This window comes from Python bivittatus, unplaced genomic scaffold (genome assembly GCF_059951505.1).
Source record: "Python bivittatus isolate LINGU-HERP-01145 unplaced genomic scaffold, Pbiv_v1 ctg000480_np1212, whole genome shotgun sequence".
Lineage (NCBI taxonomy): Eukaryota > Metazoa > Chordata > Lepidosauria > Squamata > Pythonidae > Python > Python bivittatus.
In genome coordinates, this window is record NW_028277075.1 from 68,140,549 (window position 1) to 68,154,969 (window position 14,421).

Below are 14,421 nucleotides of genomic sequence, written 5' to 3' on the forward strand. Positions count from 1 at the left end.
GGCCGATCCATCACCAACGTGGCCCGGCTCTTTTCTCATTAACTGTTTATTTATTTACTATATTTTTGTACCGCCATGCACCAGAAAGATTTCTAGCGGTTCTTCCACCGGGTCCTTCATAAACATGAGAAGGCAGCAGGGGTGGCTTCGCTGCAAAGTAAAATCCTCATTTGCAGATCGAAGGAAAACTAGCGGTAGCGGTCAAGCAAAGGCAGAAAGAGAACCGCAGGGACTCGGCGGAGCCTAACCTCACGCGCGGAGTAGAATGGAACTGAATGGGAGGCGGGTCATGTGACTCGCTGCCGCGCCGGGATGTGCACGTGCATCCTTGCGATGGGCAAAGGGAGGGAGGAGAGGCTTCGGAGAGGTCACGTGTCTCTCCCGGCTCTCCTCCTCCTCCTCCCCCCCAGCTGCGGAGCCAGCCAAGCAGCTGGCTGGGAGGGCTTCCACCACCGTCCAGCGACTGCCGCAGCGCAGCTGGGAAGAAAGGGGAAGGGAGAGGCCGCCGGCTCCGGATCGATCACCGGGTCCAAGCACGGCCTCAGGGGGATCGATGGCTAGCCCGTCCTGCTCGTGAGGCACGCGGCGCGGTGGCGCCTTTGGAAGTGCCGCGAAGCCAGCATGTGGACTGGGTAGGAAGTCTGAGTCTGCAGTGAATTTCCGACTGGGGTGGCGGTGATGATAATAGTGGTACTTTCTGTGTCTTTTGTCCTGTCGGTTTCTTCTTTCCATCTCTGGCCAAAACCCCCGTAGTCTGCTTTTGGAGGCAGGGGCGGAATCCAGAGATGGGTCCCCGAGCGCCGGCTGGGGGAAGCTCGATTCTGGGATGACTAGAGGGGAGGGGATGCGTTGTTAGCTGGCTTGCATTTTGCAGATAAGAACTTGGGTGAGTCTGATTACAGAGAATAGTCCCTCCAAGACAGTTCCGTGGCTGACGTGTAATTGGAATGATTGTGCACCGCGGCCAGCAAGGAGTCTAGGTTTGAACTGGTGTAAGGCACAGTTGGAGTAATCCAATTTTACGCCATAAAGCAGAATACTCTGCTGTATTCCAGAGGTGCTTCGACCACGACTCCCAGAACTGCAGAATCCTCATCTAGTTGGGGGTTCTGGCGCCTGCAGTTCCAGGACCTCTGATAAGCTCCGGGTTTGAAAATGGCAAAAGAGTTGCTTTCTGAAATTCCAGAAATTCCTGTGCAAATATACCCAAATATATCCTGCAGGTATATGAAATACCTGTCCAAGAACTGACAACACTAAGATGGGTTCGGGTGGGGGGTGAGTGGAAGTGCCCATGCACTTCCAGGTTTGGGGAGGTGGAGAAGGAAACATTCAGGAAGCCTCTGAGCCCATCTGGCTACCTGATTGTCTGCCCTGCTCCCTCTGCTTTCTCCTCTTCCTTGTCCCCACTACTTCACAACCACTACTGCCTCCTATTCCTTGTACCAGCCAGCCAGCCAGTCAAACAACATGGAAAGAAAGTGCTCTGCTGGCCATCCAACTATTCCTGTACAACATTTTAAAATGCCTGGCTGCAATTTCAGCCGCTGGTTGACATGTGTCCTTTTGTGGAGCCCCAGAAGTACACCTCAGAGTCTGGCCTTATTGATGCCTCTGTACACAAGAATCGATGATAATCACTTTAGATCAGTGTTTCTCAGCCTCATCAAATTTAAGACATGTGGACTTCAACTCCCAGAATTCCCTAGCTGGCATGCTTCCTGGGAAATTCGGGGAGTTGAAATCCATGCATCTTAAATTTGATGAGGTTGAGAAACATTGCTTTAGATCCAAAATCACTCTCCCCCAGAGATCCAGTTCTGCACACTGTAGAGAAAGGTACAGTACTTCTTTTCAGTGTCTCTAGCTAAAGAGTATTCTCATGAGCTGAAAAAAGGGGATAAAGGGAAGATCAAAGGTGGGCTGATGATATTGCCCGGATGCTCAGTGCCCTTGAAAATATTCAGGGGGAAGCAGTCAGAGGTTCTTTTGGCATAATAAAAGACTGGTATTGGCATCTTTACGGGACAGAATTTCAATGTATAGGCAGCAGAGCTTTATTGCAAGCTTCCAGAAGCAAGCAGCTTTGGCATATCCATATCTTCATGCTCAGGACTGTAAAGGAAGAATTAAAGTCAGTGTGAAACTATTTAGGGCAGTGTTGTCCAAACTTGGCCACTTTAAGATGAGTGGACTTCAACTCCCAGAATTCCCCAGCCAGCATGGTTGGCTGGGGAATTCTGGGAGTTGAAGCCCACTCATCTTAAAGTGGCCAAGTTTGGACAACATTGATTTAGGGGAAAGAATCTGATTCTGAATCTAGCTCTTTTGGCTCTTCAGCACCTACTTCTGTCTAGTTACTGTCTTTGAAGGGGTAACGGGCCGACCTCAGATGGGATGCAAAAAGATAAGGAGTAGGAAATTATATTTCCTTTTCCTTCCAGTAACGTTTTGGTGTTGGCATGTGCAATGGGCACATCAAAACCACAAGTTTACTTTGGTTCAATTGTTGATGTGCCTTTGAAGTCCTAGGAACTGTGTGGATCTTGAGACAGCCAGAGATTGTGGACTGTGCTGCCAAGGAATGTGTAACTTATTTCAAGAATCCTGTGCCAGAAATCCTACTAAAATGATTGTGTATCAACATGTTTATATATACTGTGTAGCATTTTGGATTTAATTCCAAAAAAGTTTAAGTTTCAGTTAAGATGTCAGTGGATTTCCCATTCAGAATTGTGGTATCAGGTTGATGATGTGGTAATAGCAGTTCAAGAAATATTGAGTATGGGAAAAAAAGACCTTGGTGAAGTAGCATGACTCTTCACCAGAAGAGCAGAAAGCCAGGAGCATATAGCCATGTGAATGTTATTTCTGTGTTAATAGTCAGTGCTGTTTCTGTTACATGTTTATGTGTTCAGACAGCTTCAATTAGCCTTTGTGAAAGCTTTGAAAAAAGATGATGATGATGCCTTGTAGTTTCCCAATTAATAATTTCTCTCCGGATATATATAAGAGGAAAATTCACTGCACAGTGGAATGTAGATTGCATCTCTCATTCTGGTGTGGAAGAGGAGATTTCTTTCATTGAAGAGAATATTTTCGTTTCTGGCCCTGCAGATTCCTTGCAGAATTCTACCAGAAGTCATCTAAAGGCATTTCATACAGGAAATTGCTATGTCAGATCAGCTCTGCAGGGAACTCACTGGGCCTTTCGCTAAAAGTGCAGATCTGGCACATTTCCCTCTCCCCTCCTCCTGTTTCGGCAGAATTAGATTTTTAAAAAGATCCTGCTAACAACTTCCCATTGTGAAGAGACTTTATGAGGCAGACGTTGGCCTCCCTCACTAAATGGATGGAATGAGCCAGAGGGTTGCAGCCCCTTAGTTTGTCTAGATCAGTGTTGCAGGGAGGAGCATCTGTAGTCTTGAAGCCTGGACTGAGGGCTGCCCCCTCGGCGGCTTCAAATTAAAAAATACTTTTCTAAGAAAATGACTGATGATACTCACTGACATTTACCCCAATACTTTACTGTATTATATTGCCCTCTTAATCCATTCCATTTAAATTTGGTTTTTTTTTCCTTCACAAGAAGTTTCTTCTTGAAAAGGGATACTACATTTGACTATTAAATAGCAACTGTTCCTGAAAATAAGGACCAGATTGCAACTTTAATCCAGACTGACAGTGACAATTGCACTGATGAATGCGCTGAGACTCACCTTTAGTGTGGTTGCTTCCAAATAGTGACACTTGCGCTGATTCCACGGCTACCCCAATCAGCTGATTCAAATAAACATAAAGTGCTGGAGTTGAGCAGAAACCAGAATAACTGGACAGTGTAATATTCTTAGATACTATATTGATATGGCTGGAAACTATATAACTCCATGCAGGTCAGAAATGACATCTGCAAAGTAGGAAGGGAACAGAAGCTACTGCAAGAAATAGACAACAGACAGCAAAGCCCAGAGAAAAGAGCTGTGGCCCATCTCTTACACTGTAAAGTAGGGGGAAAGTAATCCATGATTTAAATCCTGAGTGTTACCTATATAGGTGGTTAGAGTTCTAGACTTTGGAGAAACTGATCTTTGCTGGGACTAAACTAACGCCAGATCTGCAATAATAATTATTTACCTGTTCAGGCCTTGTGCTGATTTCCCAGAATTGCTGTTGCGGGTGGGCTCTAGTTCGGGAGGGAGGTTTATTGCAATCACCTGAATTTATTCTAGACTATGCATTCTGAAATCCAGGAGGAGGTTCAATACACAAGGGCATGTATTCAGTACATGAGAGCATTTAATAGACATGTTCATTCATCCCTGCTACATCCTATAGGATACCAGTTGCACTGTGACTGCAGCTGATAGGCATTATAGAAAGACAACATTTTCCCAGTTGTCTAATCTTGGTAGAGCACATCCCAAGTTCATTCCTCAGCATCTCTAGGAAGGAGTAAGGAAAGACTTTTATAAGAAAGGTTGGAGACTCATTCCTGAATGTTGCAGGCCCCATGCATCTGAAGAGCATCTGGTTTGGGGCAGGGGGTGGTATAGATACTGAGCTAGATGGACCAATAATCAGTGGGTGAAGTCTCTGAAGTTTGAGCTAAGTATGAGAGGCAAAGCTAGAAGAGTAATAGGGGGAGGGAAAGTGGCATGAAAAAAGTGAAGAAATATTTTCAGAAAGAAAATCAGGGAAAGGAAAAAATATTTCTGAAAGTACAGGAGCACTTCTTAAATGTATTGTTTTTTATTACATAAAAGTCTACTGTCTTCCAAGGATTTGTGAAAATTAGTTTTTTGCATTCCCAGAGTTTTCATACATAAGCTACCCAAAACCTGAAACCTTCAGTTTACTGCCTTGAATAAAATAAAGTTCATACTTTTATATTTTACTAGGGCTCAGTAAACTTAATATTCTCTGATTCCTGCTTGTTTATCTTTGCTGAGTTGTCACTAGACAACTCTTTCTAATAGAATCTCCAGCCTTGAAATATTTTTAAAGTAACATCTGATTTCCACATGAAAGCATACAAATGTAGTTACAATTTCTGTAAAGTGGGTAAGAAGCAGTTCATAAGCATTTCCAGAGAACTGGCAATAAAGAAGTACATGTGGGAATGGAAGGACTTTTAATGTAATTCACCCTCTGTTCTAGGAAATGATTTAGGACCTTAACTATTTTGCTCAATTGACAGTTGTTGTTTTTTTTAGGAAACTCTTGCTGACTGAGCTCCTTTTAAACTAGGCAAGCAAAAGTTTGGATGTTTCTTTTTATGAATGAATGGTTGCCTTCATCTGCTTGTAAACTGTATGTGTCAAATGTGGGTGAAATTTCATTGCACAGCAAATCACACTGCAGTAAGTTTTTATTAGCTATTATATATGGAAGCAGAACAGCTAACTGGTGTGTCATCTTACAGAATGTGTAGTAGAAAGGGAAGATCAGCAGGAAGTCCTGAGAAGGTTTTGGATCTCTTGAACTTGAGAAGCTAAGACATAGACTCCCAGCTCTGCCATGGACTAAATGAGACGATTTTTTCCGTGTTCTCCTATGGTTTCTGCTGTTCCAACTAGCCCTAGAATAATAATTACCTAAGGATGTTTTCAAAAGAGCTGTATATGCTGACTCAGTATATCTGATATCTCTTAGCCACACAGGAACCAAGACTTGCTGGTTCATTTTTACTTTTCCAAGAGGCAGACCAGACTCTGCCAGGATCATAATGGAATGCAGGGCCAGTTGCAAAAATAACGTAGGTTATTTGGTTCTTTTCTCCTCACTTTTGTGTTTGTTTTTAATGCAGCATGTTAAACTGATCATAATGAAATTTCTTGGACAAAGACTACTTTGCAGAATTTTCTAAAACATAAAAGAAGTGGAAAGTTTGTTCTGCAATTAATTACAAAGACAGCCTGTTGACCAGCAATTGGATTTGCAGTGATAGATGACCATCTAGTAAACTTCCCATAAATATAAAGGGAAGTAATGCTTGTTTTCTGTTTTTCTTGAAGAAGCTCTATTAGATCACTTTTTTTTTTATCAAGACTTTTATTAAGATATATAAGAAGTACAATTAAAATACAAAGCAGAAAGGATAGAAAAGAAAGAAGATACAGTAGAACTAAAAGAAAAAGACAAAACTAAAAGAGTGAGATCAAGTAGAAAGATAAAACAGAAAGTGACTTCCGACTATCTCCAATACAGATAAGAGTACAAATTAAAAAAAAAATCTCTTACCACTATTTAATCATAATTCACATTATTTCTATCAACATAAACCATCTAATCATTAAATCCCACAATCAAAGCTTCATTTTTCCCAACCCAAGCACGTAATCTAGGAAGGGTTGCCATGAGGAGACAAATTTAGAAACAGTATTATCTCTTATTAAAGCTGTTAGCTTCGCCATTTGAGCCAAGTCCATTAGTTTAATAATCCAACTCTTCCACTGTAGGTATTTGTGAGTCTTTCCATTCTATTAGATCACTTCTTTTGATGTCCCTAGTCCTTTAAATAATGTAATTCTTCTTTTAAAACATCATCTATTTTATTTTAGACATTTACATCCAGCCTATCTTATGGAGAGTGCTAGATGGCTCTCAACAGTTAAATTCAACTCCCAGCTATAAAAACAAAACAAGTCCCTACTGTTCTTCATCTTCAAGGTTTTTTTTTCAATGTTATTTCAGTTATTTGTAGATTTATATCCTGTTTTTCCTCCAGGACCTCAAGGCAGTGTACATAGCATTCCCTCCCTTTCCCACAACAACCACCCTGTGGGGTAAGTATATTTATTTATTGAAGTTTCCACATTGTGGCTGCTGCAGAATTTTCTCGAAGCCTCTCAAGGCTTTAACTAAGTAAGACAGCAATGGGCAGAGATTATTGGTTTGGTTCCAGAGAAGTACTGGTAGAAAGCAATTTCTCACCTTTCTCTCCTTCCAGCAGTCATCCAAAACCTCTCTTGAGAATTGGCGATCCCTCAGTGGGTTCAGTGGTGATATAGGAGGGTGAAGAGAAGGGTTCCTGAAAATCAGATGCAGGCATCTTTTGTGACTCTGATTCTTCAGTCTCTCTCTACTCCCCAACCCCCTTTCCACCCATGCAACCCATTCTTCAGCCTTGACATTTAGGGCATTTTTTGGGTAGGAGGAATAAGGACAGGAGCATCACCTTCCCATCCCAATTATACTAGGCCTTGTTTTGTCACTTATGTTAATCTTTCCATTAAAATCATCTAAATGCTCTTTAGATGTTAGTTTATTTCTCACTTGGCTCTGAAGGATGGTGAATATTTTAATTCCAACAATAAAGCCTACACTGCGCCCCTATTTATAAAATGTTGTTTTAAGATGAGCATAAAATCTAGTCTGGAATAAAAATGTCTCCAGTTGAGTCCCATATTTCCATTATGTGAGATGGAATAAATTTGTCCCTCATTCTCTCCGTCCTCCACTTTACTGAATACTAAAAGGCTTTCTAATGGGATTCTTAATATCTTGTTACGTTGATCTTTGAACCAAGGGTTGCATTTATTACTATTAAACCAGGCCTTTAACTGTGCTAATTGAGTGGCTTCATAACCCAACATAAGGTTGGGATTGCTAATATCTTATTTGTCTTTTCCTTTCTTTTTCATGATCAGCTAATTTACTCTGGGTCTTCTACTACTGCAAATAAAAGTGTTTACCCATTTTCTGTCTTCCTATTAGCACACTTCTATTAATCATAAATTGAATATAATAATGTTTAAATAATTCCTTGAATTAAAGTGATGCATATTGTTTTCCCTGTTAATTCCTTCAGGCAATTAAAAGACATATGCAAATGCATAATGCTTGAGGTGTACAATATTACACAGTCTAAGGGTCATCCCTTTTGTTATCCAACAGATGATGATTAGTTGAGGATATCTAGAGTAGCTATTTATAGCACCGTCAAGGCATCACTGTGCTAATAAAGAAAAGATAGCTGGATGATGCCATAAATCACTACTGTGGATAGCCTTTTTTTTGCTAAACTGTGCCACTTCATACCGCAGGTGGGATTTGATTCTTCATACCAAAAAGATCTCTGTACATAGAACTAGATCCTTTCTCATCAATATAGAGTTTTCTGCAAGGAATTTGGGGATAGGGGAATGGTCTGTACTGCAATATCAGGTAAGATTACCTGATGTTCCTGCACTGATTTTTTGTTTTTTGCCTAATCCAAAAATGTTTTCCAAATCTGTGACTTCGGTCTGGGTTGGGATTAGCTTTCTCCAGTAGTATTAGTTTCAGTCTTCCTGAGAGACTTGTTTATTTATTAGCCATTTTCCCCACCACGCTTAATTTTTTTTCCTAGCTAAAATGTTCAATCATTCCTATCTATTTAAGTTACAGGAAAAAAGTTGTGCTGTTGAGTTTTTTGCAGGGCTGCCACTTTCTTAAAAAAGAGTTACTTTGGATATCTCTGCCCCATGTTTTACTTTTCCAAATGATTTGGCCAAGATATAATTTAGTATGCAAGCCAAAAGATGGGATCCAGATTAAAGCAGGGAATGAAGTCTAAGATTTGAAGTGAAGGTCTTTCTTGATCACGTGAAGATCTTTTGGCATTTTTGTTACTCAATTTCTCAAAGTGGCTTTAAAAGAGATGGTATTGCTGTATCCTTCAGATTCCTGTGTTCTTCACTCATCCATATTTTAGTTCTTTCTGGCCGAGAGATCTTAAAAGTTGTACCTTGATAAGGAACTTCTTTTCTGGGAAGTAAAGAAACATCTGCCTTATTATTTTTCCCTAGCTTCTTTCTTTGTAATAATTGGTTTCTTACAGACTTTCTTAGAGATGCCTACTTTCTTCCTCCAGAAGTGATTGTCTCTGCAGCCCTTTTCAATTTGAATTCTAAAAACCACCTGTTCTGGAATGGATATGCGGTCAGAGTTCTAAAGCTGAAGAACGTAAGGGCTTCCATCCCAACCTTAGACTTTCATAGAACACTTTGTTTTCCCCTTTTTCTAGATCACTGAGCAAAGAACAATGTAAAGTCAGGTACAGGACATGCTGTAGAAGATTTCTTAGTCAGTAGCTTCCCAGCTTTTGCTGCACATTGTTTTTGATGCTGAGAGGGACTTTCCTTGATTCCAGGAATGGTAATTAATATCTAACAATAGAGGGCTGATATACATTTGATGTAGGGGTGGGGAATATTTTTGCGAGCAGGGCCTCATCCTTCTCCTCCTCCTTGCAATAGTTTGGAGGAGGCATGGGAATTATATAGTTATATCATCAGCAGGCGTGGGGCTAAACTATGCCTAGTGGAGGCTTAAAGCACTTTCAGAAAGTACGTTGGAAAACCGCCCTGCTGAAAATTGGAATGCTGCCTGCAAATTTCAGTTGCACAGTCTTGGCAGGAGCTTAAGGGACTGAAAAATGGGCCGGTGGCCTGCTGACATGTGACGGAATGGGTTTGATATCCACACCTCTGTGAAGAAACGATAGACATGTGGGCACTCCATGAAATGGAGAACTCTCCAAGATTCAGGTAAGCTGGTGGCATGGGATAAAAATGCGCAGGAGCTCATTAGCGCCCCGTTGCAGAGCTCCTGATGCTATCTCTTGCCTTTGGCTAGGATTGATGTTGATGTGCCTTTAGTAGCCTTCAAGGTGGGGAGAAGGAGCGCAGGCTCCTGGTTCTTTAATCATAGCCAAAAGACAGGTCCAATTAAACAAATGCTATTTACTGATGCTCGGGATCAATACCCATCTCTTCACTTTGTCCTTTTTAGAGCCTTTGAGCCTAAGTGTCTTGGTGTGATCTAGATGGCTTCCAGCAGGCTCCTAGTCAGGCTGTTGGCTGCCTAGTGTACTATTTTACTTGGAATCAAAGTTGAAGTGTAAGACAAGAACTGCCAAATTCAACATCTTATTCTTATTTTGCAGAATTCTTTGCCGAGATATCCTTTGCTTTCTAAACTTGCTTCTTGCTTCGCATGAATTTAAACCAATCCGATTCAAGGAAATCTTTGCCATTATATATCCGACATTCCACGCCCCCATCCTGTGTGTCTCGGTCTCTGTCTTTTTGGATTGTTGCTCAAGTCATCTTCCTCCTCAGTTGTACTCAGGATCTTTCATTCTTTCTCCCCACCTCCACTCCTTCTTTCTTCATAATATTATCTTATGCTCACAGCTGAACCCAAGTACTCCCTTTGAAAGCTGATAGCAGTGAGGTCATGTTCAAGCCCACTTTCCTAAGTTGTGTTTCCTAAACATCAACACATTTAGCTTGGGTGAAATGTGAAAATGCATATTTTCTTCTTCACAAACCTAGTAAGGGCTAAGTGTTCATTTTCTGCCAAATATCCCTCCCTTCCTTTGCAGCACAAATATTTTGTAATATTCATGTATTATTAAAGTCTGGAACTTTTAGAGTTATTTGTGTCTCTTCCCAATCACATTTTCTGTGTTCTTGTTGGGTTCATTATTTTCTGCGTGTTTGAAGCTGTTGTGTTTCTAAAACTTGGTTGAGGCCAAATATCCTCACAGACATCAGAAGAAAGGTAATCATTGTGCATTGCCATTGAAATATATCATAAACACCTAAAAAAGAGGACAAAAGCAAATTTGCCTGAAAGGATTGCATCTACTGTATTGGTTTGATATAAGTAGATGAAATAATGGCTTTGAATAGAAATACACTATACAGTGGTACCTTGGGTCATGAACGCTTCTGTTCATGAACAATTCGGTTCACGAACAGCACCGTTCGCAAAATTTTGCTCCCATTCGCGAACTCCACATCGGGTGACGAACAGGATCCACGGCCATTTTCCCTGCTTTGACACGTGGTCGTGGCTTCCTGTAGGGAGGGGGACTCTCCCTCCAAACAATAACCGCCTCCCCACCCGCCTTCCTGTCCTCCACGCCAGAAGTCGCCTCAAGCAAGGTTAGTGTTCTCTCTCTTCATACTGTACTGTACTGTACTTTGTTCCATATTTTTGTGGTTTAAAAAAAAAATACATATGGTTCAGAACGGATTAACCGTATTTACATTAAACCTTATGGGAAAATTTGATTCGGGTCGCGACCAAAATCGGTTGGCGGCCAAATTCGTAGGGGTCAGAACGGATTAACCGTATTTACATTGAACCTTATGGGAAAATTTGATTCGGTTGGCAATTTGGGTCGCGACCACAGTTGCGGAACGAATTAAGTTTGTGACCCGAGGTACCACTGTATTTCACTGTTGTGCGCCTATTGAGGAGCAACTTCAATATCCCTACTCTCCAATTTGAAATTTTAAGCCAAACCTGGACTTCCTTCAGGTCCATCCTTTAGGTAGAGGGCTGTTTTTAAATAAACACATCCCCCATACTATGCCTGAGTTAGGCCACTTCAGGAGACATAATATGACCAAAAGCTCTTCTGTATCAATTCCCTGCAGCCGGAAGTAGTTTCAGTCCAGTCACAGTTTTCTGCCACTGCATTTGATCTTCCTGAGAAATGGGTCTAAGAATTACTTGGTGAAGGAAGTTGAAATATTACTGTTTCCTTTCTTAAAGCCAACTTTTGCTGTTCTCCCTTGAAGGACAATGAAACAAGTTAGTAGACATTTCCCCTCATGATGGAACACTAATATATTTATGCTCTGTTCTTCCCTCAACTGCTTCTGGATTTGGGGTCCCATCTCATTGGGAAGATTCCCTAAATATATTGAATCTAGAACTCTCCTGCTTCTCAGTGGAACAATGGGACAGTCCAACGAGTGGAGTAAATTAAAAAAGTTGAATTGCATCTAGTAACTGATGTTTAATTTGCTTACAGGCCAGTTGTATATTTCCAACGTTACAGAATTTAAGAAAACTATCCCACATTTTCCAGAAAGCAACAAACTGGCTGGACCTTCCAAGATGTGTTAATATGTTTTTGGCACTCGTTTAGAAACTTTTCAGAATTTGAGTAATTGCCATTGGAAAGTCTACCATAAAGGAAACACCCATTCTCTATATTGATATGTCTGTGCGTATGTTGGGGGATGTGTGTGTGGAACATATATGAAACATAAACAGCTGCCTTAATACTTTATTAGGCCATTGGTCAGTAATGCTAGAAGTGGGTCTCTAAGATTTTAGGCAGAAGCCTCTCTTTGTCCTATCTGGAGGTGTCAGGGATTGAATCTCAGACCTCCTGCATGCAAAGCATTATTACTGTGCCTTTTCATATACTTTTGATTTGCTTCACTCTGAGTTATAGGCGATGTGAAAAGGAAAAATATTTTACATGTATATACACATGGGAGAGCCAGTTTGGTGTAGTGGTGAAGGTGCTGGCCTAGGTACTGGGAGACAGTGAGTTCTAGGCCTGCCTTGGGATGAAGCCAACTGGTGACCTTGAGCCAGTCCCTCTCTCTCAGCCCCACCCACCTCACAGGGTTGTTGTTGTGGGGAAAGCAGGAGGTAGGAACATTAGGTATTGTACTCTGCTTTGAGTTCAGCAAAAATAAAGGTGGAGTAAATTTATTTATTTATTTATCGAAGTTGTCACTGCCCATCTCGTTAGAAAATGACTCTGGGTGGTTTACAGAAAAGGTAAATATTAATTAAAAATACAATAAAACAATTAGTCCTAAATAAATAATAAATATCTCCCAAGAAGTGATGGTAGCTAGAAATTATTAGGCTATCAATATTTAAAATATTGATTTAAAATATTTAAAAATAAAAATAATAAAAATATTTAAAATATTTATTTAGAAATATTTAAAAATCAATCAAAATTACTATCAGATAAGTAAATAAGATTGACACACAAAGACACATGCATGTACATATATGTATATGTGTGTGTATGTGTCTTTGTGAATATATGTATGTACATATATATGTATGTATATGTATATATATGATATTTCCGGCATGAAAAAGACACTAGTTTTCAAATTGCATAGGATAAAGAAAGAGTGTCATATGATTACTGGAGGAGGTCTTTTGCATCTGCAGACATTGTGGTGACAAGTTATGCAGGCCCTTTTGCTCTGCAAAATCAGGAAACTAGGTTAGAATTTGTTTTAAAACTGAATAGATAATCATATTTTCAGAACCACAGAAATGCCTTCTTCCGCTACACCCATCCATGATAATACGAGTCTTTCTTCATACAATACCAGTGTGATAACTGCAGGTCTTACATAGGGACTGCTGTAGTGATAGTCTTGGAAATGAAAGAAAAAAGAGAGCTGTGCCCACAAACAGGAATGCTCAGGCCAGAGTCTTCGTCTGCTTTGCTAGTATTGTTTGTTCCCTTGGTTTTAGGAGTTTGCAAAACTTTCTGAGCATAAAATCGGCATTCTGAGACTCCCATGTTTGACATAAAAATCCAATTCTCCAAAAGTTTTGTTTCTTTCTAATAGGCTCAGAACAAAAGCTGGCCATTGTGAGTGGTGTTGTTTTGAAAGTTCTGGGTTGTTCTGAGTGCTGTGATCAGAGTTTGTTTTGTGGCTTGTGATAGGTTGCCTTTCTTTCGCTTTTTCCATGTCCCTGCTGGCTGTGGGATTGCTGCTACTGGCTTAGACTGGATGGAATGATCTAGGGAACCCTGAGGCAAAGCAGCCCTTATTGAAGCCCATAGCTCAGAACTGAAGACCCATTGTGGAGTCTGCCCTGCTGCTCAAGTGAGGGCAGGAATGTTGCAACCGTGTGACCTAGGTTTGTGCATGTGAGTGCATTACTTGTTTCATTCATAAGCATGGCTGAAACTCCTGGAGTCGTGTGAGCTGTAGATGCAAAGACTACTATTGTTATCTATGTTGGAATGATTTGATTGATTTCTACACTGTAGTGTGTGTGTGTGTGTGTGTGTGTGCATGCTCTTGTATCCTGTTGATATTGAGCTTCAGAGTCTCTTTTCAAATAAAATAAAGCAAAATAATAAAATAAAATAAAAGTCTTTTTATTTCAAATGCCCCCTGAAGTTCAACCCCCAGAAAAGACTTCTGGCTTGATTTAATTGACTTGCTGAGCTTTGAATACATTCGGTTAATGTTTTTCTTGACACTGAGTTTTCAGAGTGCTATGGAATTCAGATTTTGTTGGCAGTTACAAATATAGTTCTGTGTATATATGTATGGGGGATATACGTGTGTGTGTGTGTGTGTGAGAGAGAGAGAGAGAGAGAGAATATTTGCTGTAATGTTCAGGTAAGAGCTAAGCAACAGCGGCCCTGTTGTGAAAAGTGAGGCAGTGAATGGTATGTGTCCTATAGCCAATTTAAAATGTTCTGACTGAATATTTTGAATGGGACTGTTTTGCTCTGAGCTTGAAACAAAGATAGGTTTTTGGGTTCATTTGCACCACCAAGAATATAGTTGCTCTTCAGCATCTCCGACAGTATAATTTCTATTCCTTTAATTAGAGAATGTGGAATCGTCTTTGTGC

General features: G+C 40.6%; 1 protein-coding gene across 6 annotated transcripts in view; it reads left to right on the forward strand.

Moving 5' to 3' along the window:
* The first annotated feature begins 362 nt into the window (after window positions 1-362).
* The window catches only part of LOC103049811 (guanine nucleotide exchange factor for Rab-3A), a 37,002-nt gene continuing 22,943 nt past the window's right edge, over window positions 363-14,421 (forward strand). For 4 of the 6 annotated variants that reach the window (XM_088146174.1, XM_088146175.1, XM_088146176.1 and 1 more), the window contains exon 1: window positions 363-632. In XM_088146174.1, coding sequence (XP_088002300.1) covers window positions 622-632 — 11 coding nt within the window. In that variant the 5' untranslated portion in view covers window positions 363-621. The remainder of the gene's footprint in view (window positions 633-14,421) is intronic. The other 2 variants (XM_007426540.3, XM_007426539.3) reach the window with 2 other exon arrangements.